Source organism: Capra hircus, chromosome 5, assembly GCF_001704415.2.
Source record: "Capra hircus breed San Clemente chromosome 5, ASM170441v1, whole genome shotgun sequence".
Lineage (NCBI taxonomy): Eukaryota > Metazoa > Chordata > Mammalia > Artiodactyla > Bovidae > Capra > Capra hircus.
Genome location: NC_030812.1, coordinates 95,556,105 through 95,579,489, shown reverse-complemented (window position 1 = coordinate 95,579,489; position 23,385 = coordinate 95,556,105). Strand labels below are relative to the sequence as shown.

Sequence of the window (23,385 nt, the reverse complement as noted above, 5' to 3'; positions counted from 1 at the left end):
ATTCTGGGGCCCCTTCCTTCTGCCCCTCCCCCTCCCGGCCAGGATCACATCTGCTTCATCACCCGCCTCCACCTCTAAGCTCACTCCCCAACCTCCCTTTCTGTCTCCACTGCAACTTCACAGCCTTGTACTCATTCAGGTGCTTCCACTTCCAACTCAGTTGGTTCAAAACCACTGATTTATTGTCCTCTCCACCTCCAGCTCTGTTTCTCCACCTGGACCCTCTACCTGGGGTTCCCTCTTTTGCAAACTGGAAGTGTGGTCCTGTGAGTCACCCAAGCCAGGATACTGGCTCCTCTGTCTTCCTCATTCCCTACATCAAAACCTAAATATCTGTTTAAGGCTGTGGTTTGCAAGCCTGGTTTGCTGCCAAACAGAATCATCTGGAAAGATTTTATAACATACACATGCCTACGCTCCACTCCCAGAAATTCTGATTTAATTGGTCTGTGGTGAGGTCAGGCCATGGACAGCTTTTAGAACTTCCCAAGTGATTCTAACATGCAGCCAGGGTTCCCACTCCAGCCTCTGTTCCACCCTTCCCCACGAGGCAGATCTGATCCATTCACAGGGCTGGAGCCAGGGTGGGGAGATCGAGGCTCTTAGCTCCAGCACAAAATTCAAGGGAGCGCCAAGACCCTCAGTCACCAAGATGGATTACAATATTAAAAAAAAAAAATGAGTGCAGAAAGTCCATGATCCACAACACATAGATGTTTTATAAAAACAGGCTGTCGTGGTTTGTTTCACGACCCTGCTTTATTTCACAACAGCAACAATTATTTCCCATCAGGCTGCGGTCCCTGGGCTACTGTGGCTGTCACGTTCCTCCCAGGGGTTTATGAGGGTTGACAAAGGCGTGTAAACAGATTGGGCAACGAAGAACTCTAGGTTTTTTTTTTTTTCTTTGACTGGAGAGCTTTTAACTTTTTCCATTGGGTTCAAAACATGGGCGGGTTTGTTGATAAGCCTGTGCCAGGGGTACACATGTGTGCCTCCACCCCAGATTCCAGCTTGACTTGGCACAGTGCTGCTGGTCGGCCGGCCCCTCCTTTCAATGCCCTTCACACCCATGTCCGGGTTCCTGCTTTCGGGATCTCAGTCCTGTGTGAGCCCAGGAAGCTCAGCTCTCCAGCCTCAACTCCTATTGCTTTCCGCTTTGTGTGATTCAGTACGGAACGCCTTGGCTTTCCTTGCAGGTACGCTCTTACAGGCGGCTCAGTGGTGAGGAATCTGCCTGTGATGCAGGAGTTGCAGGTTTGATCCCCATGTGGAGAAGATCCCCTGGAGAAGGAAACGGCAACCCGATCCAGGATTCTTGCCTAGGAAATCCCACGGACAGAGGAGCCTGGCGGGCTACAGTCCCTGGGGTTACAGTAGAGTTGGACTTGGCGACTAAACAACAACAGCAACACAGTTACTTGGGGGTGTTTTCTGCTCTGCAAACCTGGGTCTTTGCAGCCAGTCACATAGTTGTTGATTTCTGCACTGCTCAGAGATACATGGCTGAGATGGTGAGTGGGGTTGGAATTCAACCCTGTTCCACTTATGGAGCCCCACACCCCATCGCTCCGCCCCCCTCCCCACACAGTGTGCTTGGCATGAGGCTGTATCCATGGGGGCTGCAGTCATGTCTTCCCATTCATCCACCCAGTGTTAGCTGCTCAGTCGTGTCTGACTTTGCAGCCCCATGGACTGTAGCCCGCCAGCCTCCTCCGTCCGTGGGATTTTCCGGGTAAGAATACTGGAGTGGGTTGCCATTTCCTTATCCATTTCCTGACCCAGGGACCGAACCTGGGTCTCCTGCATTGCAGGCAGACTCTTTCCGTCTGAGCCACCTGGGAAGCCCATCACTCACCCAGAAGGGGCACGTTTTCCTAGCTTGGACAAAGACTCCCTGTTAGTGGTGGCTCTGAGTATCATTCCCCACATCTTTCCCCATGAATTCTGCCCTCCCTCCCTCCCATGTAAGACAGAGCTCAAGCTTTGACCTCCACGGGAAGTCTTTCTTGCCCTCGGTCTCTGAGACAGAGTGACTCTAAGTTACCACTTCATCTTCTGCATGTTCTTATGATGGCAGCTATCCCAGTGAAGTGTAATTACGTGGAGAGCTGTGAAACCACACGCCTGCTGCAGAAGTGTGGCCTGTATCGGTCAAGTTCAGGGTGGTTCTTCTTTAATCTAAGGATGCCTTTGAAGAAAACTGGAATAACAAGTAGTAAAGTCAAACATTCAGGCGAGGACCTCCTTTGTTTTACTTCAAGGTACCAAACAATCGGCTGCATCAATCAGGCTGGGCATGGCTAGCTGAAATAACAACCTGGGGGTTTACAATAAGAAAGTTCTATTTCTTATTCACACCACATGCTCCTCATGGAACCCAGATGGATGGAGCAGTCACTGTTTGCAGCTCTGCTTGCCACTGTGGTGGAGGGAAAAGACTCTTGACAGTCTGGTACCAATAATGAATTGTTTCTTCCTGGAATCAGTTTTGGAAGTGACATAATTTCTGCTCCAACTTACTGGCCAGAATTAGTGTCATGGTCCCACCCAACCTCAAAAGGGACAAAAAGTATAAGCCTACCATGTTCCTGGAGGGCAGAAGAGCTTGGAAACATTTGGCAGACAGCCCTGATGACTCCCAGAGTGGACAATTTCCATAAAATTGACTTTCTTATTTCTTAAATGGCCTTTTCTACCAGTTGTTTTGGCATTCAGAAAAATGCATTATCAACAGCGAGACCTGGCAATAACAACGATAACTAAAACCCAAAGCACAGGTTTTTCGGAAAATTTTCAGTGACATCTCTGCTCATAAATAAGGATTTTTTGGGAGTGTGTGTCTATTTTATTTTATAGTTCAGATTATATTGTAAAAAACAGCAGAATGTAGTGGCCCAAGTTCAATTTTAGATGAGATTCTTAGCGTCTTAGTTACACAAATAAATTGCCTAACCCATTTAATAGATCAAATGAGGTAGGTAGTGGATGTGAAAACCTTCTGTAGATGGTAGAATGCTGAAATGTAAATTCTATTTAAAAACATATTGTTGTTAGCCCAACGGACTAGCCATCCCAAAGACCTTTATGTTCTATTAATAAGATCTTCTCCTGCCACAGGTATTTTTTTCATTTCTTTTCTGTTGATTTTCATGGGCTTTTAAAATAAACCCTTAATAAGAACAGAACCACAGAAAACATTCTTTCAGTATGAATCAGCTATATATTCAAAACAAAACTTGAAAAACTCAATTTTTCCAGGAACAAATTGCCCTGGGAATGACGCCACTGAATTAGATGTTAAGAAATTTAAAAATGAATTGCAGATGAAGTCTATACAAGTTTCTCCTAAATACATGTAAAGTCCACTTTCCCTCTGTAGCATATATTTTAAAAAGCCAGCCCCCTTCTGTATACACTGGTGGAAGATATACACATCCTTAACATTTTCCCCCAAATTTTTAACTCTTAAAAAAACAATAATTAAGAGATGAATTTCACATTAAAAAGAAATTTTAATTTCTCCCTTTAATTTTAATAAGTGCTCCCTTCAGTTCGGTTCAGTCGCTGAGTCGTCTCCAACTCTTGGCGACCCCATGAGTTGCAGCACGCCAGGCCTCCCTGTCCATCACCATCTCCCGGAGTTTATTCAGACTCACGTTCATCGAGTCAGTGATGCCATCCAACCATCTCATCCTCGGTCGTCCCCTTCTCCTCCTACCCGCAATCCCTCCCAGCATCAGAGTCTTTTCCAATGAGTCAACTCTTCTCATGAGGTGGCCAAAGTACTGGAGTTTCAGCTTTAGCATCATTCCTTCCAAAGAAATCCCAGGGTTGATCTCCTTCAGAATGGACTGGTTGGATCTCCTTGCAGTCCAAGGGCCTCTCAAGAGTCATCTCCAACACCACAGTTCAAAAGCATCAGTTCTTTGGTGCTCAGCTTTCTTCACAGTCCAACTCTCACATCCAAACATGACTACTGGAAAAACCATAGCCTTGACTAGACGGACCTTTGTTGGCAAAGTAATGTCTCTGCTTTTGAATATGCTGTCTAGGTTGGTCATAACTTTTCTTCCAAGGAGTAAGTGTCTTTTAATTTCATGGCTGCAGTCACCATCTGCAGTGATTTTGGAGCCCCCCAAAATAAAGTCTGACACTGTTTCCACTGTTTTCCCATCTATTTCCCATGAAGTGATGGAACCAGATGCCATGATCTTCGTTTTCTGAATGTTGAGCTTTAAGCCAACTTTTTCACTCTCCTCTTTCACTTTCATCAAGAGGCTTTTTAGTTCCTCTTCGCTTTCTGCCATAAGGGTGGTGTCATCTGCATATCTGAAGTTGTTGATATTTCTCCTGGCAATCTTGGTTCCAGCCTGTGCTTCTTCCAGCCCAGCGTTTCTCATGATGTACTCTGCATAGTGCATTTATATCACAGAAGGAACATGTTAGAATTCAGAAATGTCAGTTCTATAAATTGAAATATATACACAATGGCACCTTTTGTCTCTTTTCTTTGCCTCTATTTTTAAACCTTTTAAAATGAATATCCTTCTCTGTGTTTATAGTATAGACTTCTTTATCCTACAGTTTGTGGACAATTATAGATCTGTCTACTGATAGATCCTATCAGTTTCATTTGTCTTGAATTCTGTGATGACACAGAACTTGTGTCTCCAGAATTTGTGACTATAATCATGTGAAAATCCTGTTGAAATGAAAAAATTATGTCTAATCTCCAATGAAAGAACTTAAGTGTGAAAGTGTGAATAAATCTCAGATCAAATGTCAAATGTTTAGATGTGAAAGGGTTTCTCCAAGAACATAGAAAAGTCAATATCTTACTGTTAATTTTTACATTAAAAAAAAAAATCTGCCCAGAGGATTCTTTTCCAAACCAGAGTTGATTTAACCACATCCTAAACAGGATTTAAATTCTAATAGTTCCACTAGCTTTAGAAAAATCTAGAAAGATAGACAATAGTATTTCCAAAGTGTACTTATAGTTCTTTGAGCGATGGATGAGATCAGTATTAAAAGTGTATCCTTTTCCTTGGCAAGATGGCGGGGATGACTTGGCTACTAGCATCATACACTTTTTGGATCAGCATCTAGTCTTTCCATTGCTTGAATTTCTCTCTGTAAAGGAGATTAAACAATGAAAAAGAATTGTCACAAGATAAATAGGATCTTCTTAGTGATACCAATGTGGTAGGCTTTGCTATGGAAGTATAAAAATACTTTATTCTGAGGGTAGTCCTCATGCATTGGGAGAAAAAAAGAACCACTATTGTTGCACAATTGAAACAGCTTCAGGTAGAAACTGAACCAACTGTGAAGATGTTAGAAGATCTAGAAACTCCGGGGCAAATGCAGTCAGCCAGGGACGATCAGATGCTGTTTGACTACTTGGCAGACAAGCATGGTTTTAGGCAAGAATATTTAGATACACTTTGCGTGCTAAGTCACTTCAGTCCTGTCTGACTCTTTGTGACCCTATGGACAATAGCCCACCAGACTCCTCTGTCCATGGGATTCTCCAGGCAAGAATACTAGAGTGGGTTGCCATACCCTTCTCCAGGGGAGCTTCCCAACCCAGGGATTGAACCCAGGCCTCCTGTATTGCAGGCAGATTCTTTACCATCAGAGCCACTAGGGAAGATTTACAGGCATACAAAATGCCAATATGAATGCAGAATTACTCTGGAGCAGCAGAGTGTCTTTCCTTCTTTAGAGTGTTGGTTCCAACAGTGGATAGAAATGCTTTGAATTCAGAACTTATGGTTGCAGGAAGAAGGGAGAAAGGATGTGGGGAAGGGATAGTCAGGGAGTTTGGGATGGACATGTACACTCTGCTATATTTAAAATGGATAACAAACAAGGACTGACTGTATAGCAAGGGAATTCTGCTCAATGCTATGTGGCAGCCTGGATGGGAGGGAGTTTGGGAGAGAATGGATACATATATATGTATGACTGAGTGCCTTTCCTATTCATCTGAAACTATCACAACATTGCCTGTTACTCTGCTATACTCCAGTAGAAAATAAAAAGTTTTAAAAAAAGAAATGCTTTGAGTTCACTCTAGGAAACACTGACTTCTGAAATCTTAACACAGAATTGGGATGCATCCATGGAAGACCTTACACAGCTCAAAGGGACCATAGATAATAATTCTGTGCGTTCCCCACGTCAGTCTTTTCAGCCACGAGCATGGCTCATTCATTGGTCTCTGTTTTCTTCCATCACCCCAAAGGGTGCTGTGACATTATTGATCCCCTCCTTTACCAGCCACAGTTGTTGTTGTTCAGTTGCTCAGTTGGGTCTGAGTCTTTGTGACCCCATGACTGCAAAATGCCAGGCTTCCCTGTCCTTCACTGTCTCCTGGAGTTTGTTCAAATTCACGTCCATTTAGTTGATGATGCCACCCAACCATCTCATCCTCTGTCGTCCCCTTCTCCTCCTGCCTTCAATCTTTCCCAGCATCAAGGTATTTTCTAATGAGTTGGCTCTTCGTATCAGGTGGTCAAAGTATTGGAGCTTCAAATTCTGGAGAATTTGAAGAAAATTGGCTGCATTCCATTAAAGAAATTTCACCCCTGAACTCACCTCTCTGATCTGACAGTTTGACCATCCTAGCAACCCAATCCTTCTGATTTTCCTGAGATATTCTTTTTTTATAGGTTACTTTTAAAAATTTTAATTGTATTTATTTATTTCGGCTGTGCTGAGTCTTCATTGCGGGGAGGGCTTTCTCTGGTTGTGGTTAGTGGGGGTTACTCTCTAGTTGTGGTGCACAAGTTCATCATTGCAATAGCTTATCCTGCTGTGGAACACAGGCTCCAGAGTGCAAGGGCTTCGGGAGTTGCAGCAGGTGAACTCAGTAGTTGTGGCTCCCAGGCTCTAGAGCACAGACTCAATAGTTGTGTCTCTCTAGAGCACAGACTCAATAGTTGTGTCTCACGGGCCTAGTTGCTCCGAGGCTTGTGGGATCTTCCAGGATCAGGGATCAAATCTGTATCTCCTGCGTTGGCAGATGGGTTCTTTAACTCTGAATCACCAGGGAAGACTCCAGAGATATTCTTGAAGACAGTCCCTGAAAGGTCCTAATAATGTTTTAAGTAAAGGTGCATGTTTATGCCTTGGAAGTTCTTTGAATAACTAAGTTCCGATATATGTGAAAATGCAAACTTAATTATAACTAGTCTATCTTTAAAGACAGATAGGCAAACAAGATCTCCCACTGGAAGCCAGCAGTTTGAAACTGGTCTGAGCCATTTTGTTGCTGTTCAGTCATTAGGTCATGTCTGATTAGAACATTTTAAACAACTCCAAGAGAAAGTCTTTCTTTATTCAGATGTCAAGCATGACTTTTTAGAAGTTAAGGATATTCACTCCCATTCAATGTTAATTGAGAAGCATTCCTTCATATGCAAAATACAGAGGCTTTTGTATCAAGGAAGCAGAAAAAGACTTTCTAGTTTATTTCTCATGAATTGCGCACTTTTGAAATACATGATTAGGCTTATTCTGAGGAAGAGGCTACAGAACGATTTTATATACCATCTGAGTTTGAAGGAAAAAAGAGACTTTCATTCTGCCACAAGTTAAGTAAGGCTTCGTGTGAGACTGTCCTGTTGGTCCCATGTCTTCAGAGAGTTTCTGGGAAAAGGTAGATTTAGAACTGGTGGTGGAAGGAGGAAAAGAAGGCTGCGAAGTCATGAATCTGGCCAATATGAAGTAAATAGAATTCCAAGAAAAGGGAGCATTTTTTAAAAGAAGAAAGAATAATGGCTATAGCAAATGAGGAAACTTCATCAATGTTGTGGTGCTTGGGCTCCAGACTCAGTAGTTGCAGCTCGCAGGCTTAGTTGCTCCACAGCATGTGGGATCTTATTCCAGACCTGACCACAGGCTAAAATAAGGCATAAGACCTTTTTAAAGAGCCGGCTTAAGACTAAATAGTAAAAAAAAAAACTAAGATCATGGCCTCTGGCCCCATTACTGCATGGCAAATGGAAGGGGGAAAGGTGGAAATAGTGACAGATTTCCTCTTCTTGGGCTCCAAAATCACTGCAGATGGTGACTGCAGCCATGAAATCAGAAGATGATTACTTCTTGGAAGGAAAGCAATGACAAAACTAGACAAAACTTTCAATACATTTCTGTATCGAAATGCAGAGACACTCTGCCAACAAAGGTCTGTATAGTCAGGGCTATAGTCTTCCCAGTGGTCACATACAGTTGTGACAGCTGGACCATAAAGAAGGCAGAACGCCAAAGAATTGATGCCTTCGAACTGTGGTGCTGGAGAAGACTCCTGAAAGTCCCTTGGTCAGCGAGGAGATCAAGCCAGTCAATCTTAAGGGAGATCAACCCTGAATACTCACTAGGAGGACTGATGTTGAAGCTGAAGTGCCAGGATTTTGGTCATCTGATGCGAACTGACAACTCATTGGAAAAGTCCTGAGGCTGGGAAAGATGGAGGGCAGAAGGAGAAGAGGGCATCAGAGGATGAGATGGCTAAACGACATCACCAATGCAATGAAGATGAACTTGGGAAAACTCTGGGAGATGGTGAGGGACAGGGAGGCCTGCCGTGCTCCAGTCCATGGGGTTGCAGAGTTGGACACAACTGGGTGACTGAACAGCAACAACAAGGACTTTTCAGCTTATGAGGAGTTCATGAAATGTAATGTGGAGGGAAACAAATCTCTGATGCTCTGGATCAGGAAAAAAAAGCATCAAGATGAAAGATATCAATTTTACCTGGGAAGATATTTCATTAGCTTGAGTATATCAGCCATGCTCCACCAGAAAGATGTTTTATAATGAATTTTTTCACTGATACACTTTCTTTTGGTAAATAAATAAAATCAGAAGATGATCTAAAATATTTAAGAGAATAGATAGCTTTCACATCCAGTAAGTGAGTTTATTTATTTTGTGTATGGGCTTCCTCGATGGCTCAGCAGATAAAGAATTCCCTTGTAACGCAGGAGACACAGGAGATGTGGGTTTGGTCCCTGGGTCAGGAATATCCCCTGGAGGAGGAAATGAAAACCCACTCCAGTATTCTTGCTTGGGAAATCCCATGGACAGAGAAGCCTGGTGCATCATAGTCCATGGAGTCGAAAAGAGTCGGACACGACTTAGCACGCACACACATATTTTCTTTATTTGGCTGTGACAAGTCTTAGTTGCGGCACATAGGACATTTGTGCGTCATGCAGGACCTTTCACTGTGCCTCACGGACTCTCTAGTTGTGGTGCCCGGGGTCTGGAGTGCACAGGCTCAGTAGCTGCAGCTCTCTGGCTTAGTTGCTCCTTGGCATGTAGGGATCTTAGTTCCCCCACCAAGGATGGAAACTTTCTCCCATCCCCTGCATTGCAAGGCAGATTCCTAACCATTGGACCACCACGGAAGTCTCAGTAAGTGTGTTTAGATTTTCAAATACTACTTATTGAATTGATTAATTGACTGCAACATGCTAATCATGGGCTTCCCAGGTGGTGCTAGTGGTAAAGAATCCACCTGCCAATGCAGGAGCCACAAGAGATGTGGGTTCAATCCCCGATCCAGGAAGATCCCCTGGAGGAGGAAATGGCGACCCACTCCAGTATTCTTGCCTGGGAAATCCCATGGACAGAGGAGCCTGGCAGGCTACAGTCCATGGGGCCACAAAGAGTTGGACGCAACTGAACAACTAAGAACACAAGCCAATCATTAATAGTTTTATCTGTTCAAGTGGTTCCTCATGGATCCCAACTCAGAAGATGATTGGGGTGTTTAGCGTTATGTGAATTGCTACATAAACTCAAAAGAATTGATCTTTTCATAAAGATATTCTATAATTTTCATGAAATTATATTTTCCTGGATTCATCTTTCTGGAGTTGGTCACTCACGATGCATGTTATTGCTCTCTAGCTGCCCAGAGCATAAATCGCTGCCCATGAGTGTCTCACTGAGGAAGCAGTCAAGTCTACCACACGATCACGCCAAACACAGCTGAAGGGACCAGGGGTGAGTACTGGGCCCAAGGACAGCCAATCCACAGGGTGATTATAAATTAACAGGTGGGCAATGCAAAAGAGCACCCAATCAGAGACACGGCGATCAGCTGAACCAATCAGAGTCTCTCTCAGGAATCTGAATTACACCCTACAGGGAGAAAATGAGTCGGCTGGATAAGTAAAAGTACCACAAAAGGAAATAGTGAGGAAAGTGTCAAAGTGTTAGGAGAGGAGTGGTTGTGGGAATGGGGTGGGAGAAAGCAGGGTCCCCTCAACACCTGACAGTGTTCCATCTCTATGAAGCTGGCTGAGGGACTGTAGAGGGTTCCCAGGGAGGGTTTTCTCTTTCCTGAAAGGTGTAACCTTACAATTCCTTTCCTCAGACAGCCTGAAGGAGACACTTTGCAGCTTTTCAAACCCGCAAATCTAACTAACACATGGTCCAAATTTTGATAAAATGAGGATAAACCTCAGAGGCAATTTGGTACAAAGAGGTTTAATTTTACCTTTACTAATTTTAGGGGAAACATCTTGGGAAACAGCATTAGCCATCCTATATGTCTTTAATGGGTTTACTGAAATTTGTTAGCTAACTCAAACACCTCTCACCTTTGAAACTAAACAAACCAAAATTATGTTGAAGGTGTTGTTGTCATCATTTTGGGGATAAAAACTAGGAGGATGGGTGACGATGCTGAAATCCTTTATGAGCATCAACTTGGGTGGCTCTTACCTTTCTGTTACTGGTTCATCAAAGCAGGTCACTGACCTCAGTCATGTCTACGCCATACTTGCTGTCATGGGAGTTCTTAAGCTGTGGGAGAAACCTGCGGGATTGCAAGCCCACGAAATGTACAATTGTGGAGATCCTGAGGGTTCTGCTATGACATTTGTTGCAAATTTTTGGTCAATCATATTTAGGGGCCCCTTTTGAAAAAAGTGGCTAGAGGAGTAATCCAATAGTAAGTTGCTACTGCCATCTGTATTTTGTCACGTTAGCATGACTCTAAGTTCATCAAACTGAGGTCTTTTGGTCTCATTAGTAAGAGGTGCCAATTTGTCCTGGCATTGCTGGGGAAGAGAATCTTTCAGTTACATGAATGAAGAAAGAGACACATAGTCACGGTAGGGTGGCCAGAAAGATTGTAATTGTGCTTGAAGGGCAATGTCCTGATGCAGGGCCCCAGATGGATGGAGAGGACCAGGAGGCAGGGAAGGAAGGATGCTTTGTTGGCAGACAGGCTTTCCACTTGCCCATCGGGACAACATTAGGATGATCTTCTGGGTTTTCAGGACTCATGTTTTCTGTGGACTTTATAATTCTGCATCTTGCTGGGGGCTTCCTTTAGCCCGTGGAATGAGATATTTCTGTGTGGCATCAACAATCTGCAACAGAAGAAATGCCATTAATAGCTTTTTCAGCCAACATAGGAGATGATACTCTGCAAAACTATGCCCGAAATATTATCATTTCACCATCATTTAATCCTTTGTTAATTAAACAAAAAAGAAAAAAAATGTTGAGTCTACCCACATCATTTTTGCTCTTAGCCATTAATAAGAATCTGTTTGCAAAATTACTGGAAGTTGAAAGTAACCCAAGAAGTTCTTGGCGGAGATAGTGAAGATTTTCTCATCGTGTAAATACCCTCTGGAGGCTTAATTACAGCAAATGATATAGCTATGTCCTGGCCTGTGTGTCATTCCAGGAAAAGGCAACGTCAGATAACAGACCAGAGGGATTAACCTAGTTACAGTTGCCTAGTACAGTTCATTGAATGAGCAGTCTGGGCATGGCTTTCTCTCTTGGATCTTAATGACTTCTGACCCCATAATCCAAATGTGTCCCAAAGTGGTATTTTTGGCTGTTTGGCTTTGTTGTCTTCAAGTCATCATGGCACCAATGTAAGTTACCTCTGGTTCTACTCAGCGGTGTCCCTGTTTTTGCAAGCATAAAATGGGTGCACCCATCTGGGCGTCCAGATGATCCTGACAGACCCGGCCCAGTTCTTGGGGTGGCCCAGACAGTGACTCAGAGAGGCAGCCAGCATGGTCCAGGAGATGCGTTTAGACAACTGATGCTAAAAACAGTTCCTACACTCATGCATATTTCTAACCTCCCTCCTCTTTGTTCCCAAGGCGAAAAGCACTGAGCTTGCTCCTCTTCACTCTCAACATGAACCCTTCAAGCTGCCTTTTCTTTCAGGGACATTCACCTGCATCAGAATTTATTGTCAATGGCAGCGGCAGAGGGGGCTTGGGAATGGTTTGGGAAGAAGCAAAAGGCACGATTTAGCTTCATCGCACTGCCCTGGTATGGATTCGGTCTGGATGGCTCAGGCTCCGCATGTCTGGAGGAATGACCTGCCCTATCTGTCCTCTCTTGGGTCAGGAAAGCCACTGGAGAGGAAGCCTGACAGCTCGCCTGAGGAAGGCGGGCTTCCTCCGTCCCTCCTTGGAGAATGCAGATGAGCACATTTACCTGCAGCTGAGTGGGGGCTACCATACGCAGTTAATGCCACATCCTCCTCAGTGCCATCACTGTCTCGGGCTGAAAGCCAAAGGAGGGAAGGTCTGGGTTAGTGTCAGAGGTTCACCTGGAAACAGCACCTGAGGAGGGTGGGGCTCAGTGGCTTGCAAAGAGGCTCCTTCCTTTAAAAATAAATTCTCCACTGAGGCTACATTTTTTTTTTTTTCAATTCGTGATTTAAAAAAGAGCATTGTTAAAGCTTCGGAGGAAGGTTGCATACAGATCACAGTTGTGTACGCAGAAGTACCTCTGTGCTTAGTAATTGAAGGGGCTGAAGCCTCATCACTTTCTATGCTGAGCAAAAGCTGGTATTTGCGGTAAGGAAAATAATCTGAAGGGCTTGTGTTGGCAAGAACGTTTTTCTCCTGTTTTCCATCATTTGCTATTCATTGACTCATTTTTCACATTGCATAGCCTCGTTTCTGTCTTAATACCTTCCAAAAAATCATACTAGATTTGCCTGTAGATGTTTAAACAAGAGATAGAAAAAATGCCCACAATAAGGTGATTCTTTAAAATGCACATGGGTCTTGGTTTTAGCGAACTTGATAAAACAATATTCTAAGCAATCTAAAACAGATAAAGTAGGCACTACTAGAACAGGAGCTTTCCTTTCATAAAAAAAGGTTCATGGCTGATATTCTAGATTTTTATTGCTTTTTTTGCCACATCCCGAGGCATGTGGGATCTTAGTTCCCTGACCAGGGATCGAACCCCAGCTCCCTGCTGTGGAAGCATGGAGTCTTAACCACTGGACCACCAGGAAGTCCCCCTGATAGTCTAGGTTTAGGATCTTTGCAAATGATATCAAACTAAAAATTCTCAGTTAAAAGAGCAATTGATTTTAAAAATTCAGTTGATATGCAGTTTTTCAGGAACATGTTTATATCTCAGGGTACAGACTTTTTATACCCATTTGCTTGGTGTTTTGTAGGAATATGCCTGACTGGATTTTTATTCTTCATCTAGATGTTTTTATATCTTTGAACTAAATCCATACATCACTTTAGAGAGAATCTTTAAAGACTAATGTTTTGAAAGACTTCCAGGGAAATGAAATCCTTAATCCCCTTTGCTGATTTATTTCAGTGTACCAACTCTTTGCATTTAATCTGAATGCTTCGCGCTTCCATTTGGGTCTATTTCTACCCTTCATCTTTCGCTGGAGACAGAAAACAGGACAACAGCCTCTTGGGGAGAAGTTGTCATATGTGTGAAATTCCTTGCTAATCCCCTCTTGTCTTTACTCTTCTTTTAACTGATTAATTCTGGTCTCAGAACCCAGTGGTAAATCAAATAATTATGTGACTGCAATCACAGCTATAAATCAGAAGAGTCACAGACTGGAACAAAATGTGTTTGGGTACAGAATTTAGAGAGAACCTGAATGTCGGTGAGAAAGCCAGCTAAAGCTTAAGAACTACCATCTCACTTTCATCTTCTTAACCTTCCCATGTAGGTCTAATGATATAACCCCTTCATCATTTTTGAGGTTTTCCACCAAACCTCTCCAGATCCCCACACTTCTCCTCAGTGGATCCCTTATCTTATCTTGCTGAGAACAAAGGCCTGACTGTTCTTGCTGACCACACATCTGTCCGCACAGCACTGCGATTGTTTCTTGAGCAGACACAAACAAACACAGCTGTGAGCTGCTTTCCCACTGCCAGCTCTTGACCTACAGCAACACTTAGAATCTTTTGCATTATTGTTATTACATTGTACTGCTCTGATTCTTATCTCTTTTGCATCTCTTTGTATGTTTTTTCCAAGCTAGGTGTCATATTGTACATTTTCCTAAGTTTGAATCATTCTTCTAATTTTTGACATCTGTACTTTTTTCCAGGTAACCTCCATCCTGATTCCCTTCTCTAAGGTTAAGTTTCTGGTTATTCTGCCCAGTTTTGGAGAGCAATCTACACGTTCTTTTCTACACCACCGAATTTTCTTCCCACAAAATATCAAATTACATTGACAGTGACTATCTCTGGCAGAAATGGATTTTCTATCAATGCTCTAGTAATAAAGATAGTTATAAGGAAACGTTGTGCTTTTGAAAGCTCTTGTTTTTCCATAGGACATTTCTTAGAACACTTTAAATACCTGCCTAATCTTTGGGGGGTATGGAAAATTGATCGTTACAAGCCCCAGTGTGTTTTGGGTATTATGAAACACTAAGAACTCACTCTCTGATTTTGTTTCCTAGAGACATATGACAGCAAACAAAGCAGACATAGAAGTGTTATCCTATTTTTTGGTGAGAACTATGAGAAGTCATTTCAAGAAAGACTGACTCTGCAATTCTGCCATGAACCTCACGTCATCAAAAGCAATGAGAAACTCCTTTAGGAAGGATGTGTAATGTCAATTTCCTATTCATGGTCAACTGAACTGAACAGAATTAATAGATGCAGCTATCTGAACAGGAATTAATTTGAATGTGTAATTAGCCATAGATTACAGCTCAAAAAGTGTATGACTTAACAGGAAAGCTTCTATTAATTTTTTTGAGCCTGGTGAACATAATGTGCCCTATGCAATATGTAAAATAACATCCTCTTTGCACATTAGAAATACATTGTGAGAAATCAGATGCCTATTAAGACACAGAAATGGATGCAAAACTGTGATATTGGGTTGTGAATAATGGGCCAGATGTTTCAGAAAGGAATTAATGAGTTTTGACGTATTTCCAGATCACTGATATTAGCCATTTATTCCCCCAGGTTATTGGGGTCCAAGTCAATTGTTATCATGGATAATACATTTTATTCTTTAAGGATGTATAGTCAGGTGACTTGGTCTTACATAAGGATTCAAAACTGACCCAGAAATTATTATGAAAATGTCACATAAGCAAGTTCTTTATTTCTATTAATGATTACACATCTGAACCTCTGCTCAGAATTCGCACTTAAAGGCACTTCCTGTCACTCTTTGTAAATCTTGAAGGCTCTCAAGAAGTGAATGGTTTGTGAAGCAGACATCCAGAAGTTATTGGGCTCTGTGACTCTAATGAGATGATGAGTCGTATGTATCAGTCTACTATGATGTTTGGGGAAGTTAGTTTTTAGACTTAAAATTTGAAACTGTCAGTCACTGCTGCCAGGGGTGACTTTTGCTCTTAATGGCCAGAGCATCTGGACTTAGCATGCTATGTCATACAAGGGCACAACCAAAGCCTAATTTGGGGCTGGTAAACTCATTTTATAGTGGGTGCCTTTCTTTATCCAGTAAGAATCCTCAGAGCTACACCCTCTTTATTTGAGACCTCTGAGTCATTTCTGTCTTGGCCTCTGCTCATGAATCTCTGTATTCTGGATGAACTGATTTTTCAGAAAAGTTTACCCTTGACTCTGCCTCTCTAGGCTTGAGCTATTTAGTCACCTCCATGGGTCTTCCCTAGTGGTCCAATCAGTAAAGAGTCTGCCTCCAATGCGGAAGACCTGGGTTCAATCCCTGTGTCAGGAAGATCCCCTGGAGGAGGAAATGGCAACACACTCCAGCGTTCTTGCCTGGAGAATCCCGCGGACAGAGGAGCCTGGTGGGCTACAGTCCATGGGGTCGCAAAGAGTCAGACACAACTGCGCAACTAACACTAGATCCTGACCATTCCCTTTTTGTCTTTCCTGCTTTATCCTCTGGCCCTGTTTTCCCTCTTGCTTTGCTCACAAGAGAGCCTCCCCGAGTTCCCCAGAGAGTACCTCTTGAGAGCTCCTGGTTCTCTGCTCTGAAGCTGCGTTCGTAAGTCGGGAGTGGGCAGGCATTGCCTGGCAGGGGGCAACCCTGCTGACATGATCGGTAGAGAATGCACAGCTCCGGGACAATGTACAGCAGCAGGAAGACCCAGGCGTTGGTGACCAGGGCGATGCAGATGACGGGGTCGTCCCACTGGGGCTGCCGCTGGAGCTGTGTGTTGCCCCTCATGAGCATGGAGATCCACACCACCCAGATGATGATGGAGACGAGCACAGTGGCAAAGATGAGCCTGCCGTGCTGCTTCCAGTTCTCACAAGGGCCACAGAAGGTGGTCTTGGAGACAAAGAACGTGAGGGCCATCAGGAAGAGGACGTAGACCAGGAGGACCACGAAGTCCACGTTGAGCTGATAGGGTGTCATGTGCACAAACATGCCACCCCTGGTCATGATGAGAGTCACGTACTCAATGGCAATGATGGTCTGCAACAGGCTGACCCCAATAGCAATGCACAGAATTGTCGTCCAAGAGAAGGAGACTCGACCCCGGACCAGCTTCACCAGGTTGGAGGCGTGAGCCAAGAGGCACGAGAAGCAGAGAGCAAAGAGGACCCCAAAGAGAAAGTAGCGGATGGGGGCAGTCTGCTCATTCAGCTGGATGATGAAGGCAAAAGCAAGGCCAAAGAGCCCCAGCACACCCAGGAGGAAGAGGAACTGGGTGGGGAGGACACTCCAGTGGGCGCAGTCGTGGACCCTTCTCATGAGGAAGAGAAACGCCAGGAGCAGCATAACTGTAACCACTATGCCAACTGCTGCCAGGGACTCCAGAACAATGCCCCATGCCCCCTCAGTGTCACAGAGGAAGTAATAGTCCCCAGTGGACTCCTTGCAGTCCTCATACATGTTGACTTGGTACCTCACTAGAACGATCTTCTGTTCCCCTGCAAAACAAAAAACAAAAAAACCCAAGATGAAACAAACACGACTTTACCTTCACCCACAAGAATGTCTTGTCTCTTGGGTAGTCCTGGACAGGACACTGTAATATCTCTGATTCCCAGATGAAGATGCCTGGATACATTGAATGACATAGCTCAGAACTATCCACCCCTCAAAACTTTCCTAGCTCTGTCCTGCTAGGAAAGGAGAACCATCTTCACTTGAGGACTCTGGATCATTCATGAATTTCATGTCGTAATTTCTACCAAGGCTTTTTGAAGCCTAAGGCAGAATTTTTTCATAAAGATGGGCTGTGTGACAACATGTGTATGATTGCTGGAATCCAGCTATAGCAGGCTCCAGAACAAGGGTTGTCAACATTAATGGACCATTTGATCATTCAAGACATGAGGTGCTCCTCAAAGGAGACAGGCTCTTCCCAGTCATTTTAATGACTGTTCCTTCTTTTAATTCAAGTCAATCCAATACATTATGCTTAAATATCCACTGTTCATTTGTCAAAGAATATTACAAAGTGGTCTCTGCCCTCAATTAATTTTTTGGAGAGTGTAGCACCAAACTCTGTCTTGAGTAGCATTGTCTAGGAAAATCACATATATTCATTTGGAAACAAGTACCTAGCAGCTGAATACCCCTAGTTCCACTCCCTTCTGGGTATTCCTGAGCCAGCTGGCTTGAGTGACCCAGGCTGACAGCTGAAGGCATGGTCCCTTCCTTCCCACTTACCTCCTCTGTGTCCACGCTGGAGGCTGAGGCTGTACTGGCTGCGAAGTTGTAACTGCCAATGAGTAAGAAAGAGACAACCTCAGCGTCTTTAATCTCTCCCCAAATGGGCGGAAGGATGGAGGCACCCACTGGGGTTCCTATAGCGCCTATAAAAAGAACCGGAAGGTCAGAAAGACACACCTATTCAAGTTTCCCAGCAGCTTGTCTACAGAGATTTCTTTGGTGAGAACAACTGTTTTTCATTTTACTGCTCACTAGAGGCACCTTGACCTTAGGGAGATCCTGAAGGGGGTGTGGCTTTAGGAAAGACCACCTCTTCCCCACAGGTGCCGATGTGATGGGGGCCTGCAAAAGGCCTTCCTTTAGCCACATGAGGACACATCATTCTTCTTCTGACCTACTCCCTACAAAGAGCTTCTCAAGTGGCTCGGTGGTAAAGAATCTGCCTGCAATGCAGGAGACTCGGGTTCTATCCCTGGGTCAAGAAGATCCCCTGGAAAAGGAAATGGCAACCCACTCCAGTGTTCTTACCTGGAAAATTCCATGGACAGAGAAGACTGGAGGGATATAGTTCATGAGGTTGCAAGAGCTGGACACGACTTAGTGACTAAACCACCACCACTCCCTACAAAGCCATCTCCAGAGTCTTTCCCACATCTTGATTTTGATCTTAAGATCCAAAGGAGCATCCTTTCCAAAGGAATCAAAGGTTGGCTGAGCCATAAAGGATTAGAAGGATCATGCACATTCAAAGGTCCACTGGCTGCCATCTCTATGACTTCAGGGAAATGTGACTTTCCTACTCTGCCTCTCCTTGGAGGTCCTTCCTCAAGCTTTGGCTGCCTATAAGGTGGGGGCTCTACCTGGACCAGCTCTTCCGGGATTGCCAAGGCCTTTGGTATAACTTCCGTCTCTCCTTGCTCCCCTCACCCTTATCAGAATGCACTCTTATTGGGTCTCATTCCATTGAGGATTTCCCAGGGCCCAGGACAGAAGAATGAGCAATTAACAGTTCCAGCTCATATTGGTATAACATATTCTTTTTCTCTTGTGGTGATGTATAATACAGCATGCAGGACAGGGTCCAGGCTATCTGACCACAGGCCACCCCTAATCCCCCCTTCAAATTTACTTACTCTTTGGTTCTTTTCCTGGATATTTGCATTAAAAAAATGTTTGGAGCTTTTAGTTTCATTGTTAAAATTAATAATTTTTAAAATTTTAATTTAGTCAAAAAAATTTTATTGGGCTATACTTGATTTACAATGTTGGTTTTATGTGTGTAGCAAAGTGAATCAGTTATACAGATACCTACATCTTCTCTTTCTTTGGATTCTTTTCCTGTATAGGCCATTATAGAGTATTGAGTAGAGTTCCCTATACTGTACAGTAGTACTTATCTAAAATTCATTTTAAAAAATTGAAAATATAGTTGATTTACAATGTTGTGTTATTTCATGTCTGAACCACTTGACTTTGTATATATATATTATTTTTCATATTCTTTTCCATTATGGTTTATTATGAGTTATTGAATATATGGATATTTGCTCCTAAACTATTATTTACCTATTTATTTTTTGGCACGTGGTATCTTAATTCCTTGGCCAGGAATTGAACCTGCACCCCTGCAGTGGAAGCATGGAGTATTAACTGATGAGCCACCAGGGAGGCTCCAACAGAGGGCTTCTGAAGACCCATGCAGTACTTTATAGTGTGGCTTCAAGTCTCCCCATGGTCCGGCCCCTCTTTCCACTGTCCAACCATATTTCTTTCTCCTCTCCAGGCCTTGTTCTTCATCCAGGTCAGTTTTCTCCCTCCCATCTGCTCACCTTTTCTTAGAGGTTGTCCCTGTCCTGAACTGCCTTTCATTCTATTCCCATTTATCCTCTGTGCTCGATTCTCATTGATCCTGCTTCTTCCCCAGGTACTTTCTCTGCCTTGGAGATCTAGTGCGTCTTACCTTCTCTGTGAGCACTCCTTCCTGCCCTCACCACTCTGGCCCTCACTGATCATTCCCTCAGGGAACTTCACAGTCCGTACTGTCCAAAGTTATGGAAATAATGTTTTCTGCCCATTTTATTTGTATTAGTCGATTTATGAATAACCATGAGAAATAAAATGAATTTAAGTAAATAATAATAAAACAGAAACAGACTCACAGCCTTAGTGAAGGAACTTATGGTTACCAGGGGAGACGGGTGAAGGGAAGGGATAATCAGGGAGTCTGGGATCGACATGTGCGCACGGCTAGATTTAAGACGGATAACCAACAACGTCCTACTGTAGAGCACAGGGAATTCTGCTCAGTGCTGTGTGGCAGCCTGGATGGGAGGGGAGTTTAGTGATAATGGATACATGTATAGCGTGGTTTCAAGTTCCCTCGTGATCTGGGCCATGTGGGGCTGGGTCCCTTTGCATTCCACTTGAAACTATCATAACATTGTTAATCAGCTATACCCCGACACAAAATAAAAAGTTAAAAAATCATAAATAAAAACCATTGTCGTTGTTCAGTTATTAAATCATGTGTGACTCTGCAATCCCATGGACTGCAGCATGCCAGGCTTCCCTGTCGCTCACCGTCTCCTGGAGTTCAAACTCATGTCCGTTGAGTTGGTGATGCCATCCAACCATCTCATCCTCTATCATCCCCCTTTCTAGCCCTCAATCTTTCCCAACATTAGGGTCTTTTCCAATAAAAACAGTACATTTATTAATTTCTTTTATTTGTAATTCATCCCTTTGGTTAGATTTATAGCTGCTTGGGGGTTAGGCCCCACCTTTATGTCCTCATAGCACCTGGCCCTGCAGGGAGCACCTCCTCGGTGATGGATGAGCTGACTAATGGAAGGGTTCTAAGGGTAGAATTCCAGGCCGCATGGAGTTACTTTTTAGTAGTGTATTTTTCCAACCCATGCTTTTAAATGGAAGCCGCCTGAGATAAGAATCTTAACAAGCCCTGGACAAATTCATTCTGAAGTGGTATTCTATCATCTAGAATCTCTTTAACTTTAAAAAGCCGTGTCTACCCCTCAGCCCCTGCCTTTAAGAGAAGACTATTTTAGGGAGAAGTGTCCTCCCCTTTACTCACTTTGGGCACAATCACAGTCTGTCTGAAGCTGTAAAAGCTTTTCTATAAAGTTTACATTAAGGGTACAGGGATTTTCCAGATGCTGAAATATGACATCTGGGAGGATTCACCCAAAGACACGTGTGAATGGCGAAGTTGCTATTAGACCAGCAGGAGAGGATTTCCCATTGAATTCTTCCAAGATGACCATTTTGGTGACCTTTGGAGGAGAGACAGAGAAGGTCAACCCCTTTGGCTTTAGTCACGGGCATTCCTCACTGTTGTGAGGTTAGAGTTCCTGGCATACTTGTCTTCTAAGGAGATTCCTCCTGACCCCTTGATGGCTTGAGGCAGGTGAATTAATGGGTTAATGACCACAAAGCCCTTTGAGCACCTTAGATAAAAGAACTGTCTCAAGTACTAATTATCCTTATTTTAAAATCTAGGGTAATAAAGTTAGCCCATCTCCTTTAGGCCCTAAGGAAAGAGGGCTCCCTTTGCCTACATACATTCAAATTACTCACATCTCCTTCCTTTCGTCTTTTATGCTGTGACAACATCACACCAAACAGCTCAGGCTTTGATGAATCAAAGTATATTGATTACAACAAGTCCATTAAAAATGGAGATAAAACTGTCAAGAGGCCAAACGCCTTTTGCCAAACATCTTTGTGTTGTTCCCTTCTCCTAGAAACAAGCTGGAGGGAATGTTAGAGATGACCTAATCTAACCCTTTCATTAATAAGAATAAGGAAGCCACTATGATAATAGGAGGATTTTAACAACAGGGAGGCAGAGACCGAGAGATGAAGGGAGGTACCCAGGGGGTGGGGTGTTAGGGGAGACAGCCAGCATTGTCTGACTCCTGGTCCCATTCTTGCTGCTATACCAGGTTACTTTCCTGATATGCTTCATATTATGAGGACAAGCCCTAAGAGGAATAAGCCCTTAGATGTGGCAAATGGGTCAGTATCAGAAAGAAAGAAAAATGTTGATTAGGAGAATGCATCATATACCCTTTATCCCAAAACAGCTGTTATTGTTGTTCAGTTGCTCGGTGGTGTCCAACTCTTTGTGACCCCATGAACTGCAACATACCAGCCTTCCCTGTCCTTCACTATCTCCCGGAGTTTGTTCAAACCTATGTCCATCGAGTCGGTGATGCCATCCAGCCATCTCATTCTCTGTCGTCCCCTTCGCTTCCTGCCTTCAATCTTTCCCAGCATCAGGATCTTTTCCAATGAGTCAGCTCTTTGAGTCAGGAGGCCAAACTATTGGAGCTTCAGCTGTCATGGTAAACATGTGAGGACCAGCTATATATGATGGGTTGATCTGGCTGGGAGGAACCTCACTGATTCTTTTGCTCACTGGCCTTTCCAGGTCTGGCTTCATGGGATTGTCACCAGTGTAGTTGTTTAGGACACAATACACAGAGGGCTCCTGTGCTTAGAGTCTAATGTCCCGCCATCACCATCTTGAAATTCTTAATAATTTAATCTTGAATTTGTGTTTTATTTATTTATTTTTAATGAAAAAGCTATTGGCTTAAAAAAATTTTTTTTAAAGAAATATATTTATTACATTCGAGATTTTAAGTCCCCAATGTGGGCTTGAACTGGTGTCTCCTGCAGTGGAAAGGTGGAGTCTTAGCCCTTGAACCACCAGGAAGTCCCTGAATTTGTTTTATGAGTGAAGTCAGATGGTGCTTGGAGCCTCGGCTCATGCATGATCCTGTCTCCCTTCTCTTTTGTGTCTCATTACCTGCCTGTCTCCCTGGGACAGGTTCTTGGCCACCCTCTCTCTGCCACCCCTTGGGGCCCTAGGGGCCCTGGTTTCCCCATTTCTGCCCCTGTCCCTAGACTCCCTCCACACTCCGCCTGGGCTCACCTGTCTGACATGGGTTGGGGTGATAGACCCTTGTAAAGGGGAGATTGATTTATGTCCAGGCAGGATACTACATTTTCATTTTGCACTGGGTCATGCAAATTATGCTTTTGAACTGTGGTGTTGGAGAAGACTCTTGAGAGTCCCTTGGACTGCAAGGAGATCCAACCAGTCAATCCTAAAGGAAATAAGTCCAGAATATTCATTGGAAGGACTGATGCTGAAGCTGAAACTCCAGTACCTTGGCCACCTGATGCAAATAACTGATTCATTGGAAAGGACCCTGATGCTGGGAAAGATTGAAGGCAGGAGGAGAAGGGGATGACAGAGGATGAGATGGTAGGATGGCATTACTGACTCAATGGACATGAGCTTGAACAGGCTCTGGGAGTTGGTGATTGACAGGGAAGCCTGGTGTACTAGAGTCCATGGGGTTGTAAAGAGTTGGACACAACTGAGCGACTAAACTGACTGATGCAAATTATGTAACTAGCCCTGGTCAT

The 23,385-nt window shown here is 43.7% G+C and overlaps 1 protein-coding gene, 1 long non-coding RNA gene and 1 pseudogene across 3 annotated transcripts; 2 read left to right on the top strand and 1 right to left on the bottom strand.

Moving 5' to 3' along the window:
* LOC102191592 lies at window positions 5,019-6,627 on the top strand (annotated as a pseudogene).
* On the top strand, window positions 9,634-14,872 carry LOC108636057. The gene is made up of 2 exons (XR_001918105.1): window positions 9,634-10,023; window positions 14,390-14,872. It is a non-coding gene; the product is annotated as an uncharacterized LOC108636057 (long non-coding RNA).
* GPRC5D (G protein-coupled receptor class C group 5 member D) lies at window positions 11,141-18,030 on the bottom strand. Of its 2 annotated transcripts, XM_005680811.3 has the most exons (4): window positions 17,926-18,030; window positions 16,248-17,180; window positions 12,496-12,564; window positions 11,315-11,399 (listed from the first exon to the last, which is right to left on the bottom strand). In XM_005680811.3, exons 2-4 carry the CDS (start codon window positions 17,140-17,142, stop codon window positions 11,392-11,394), a joined length of 972 nt encoding a protein of 323 aa, XP_005680868.2. In that variant the 5' UTR covers window positions 17,143-17,180; window positions 17,926-18,030; the 3' UTR covers window positions 11,315-11,391.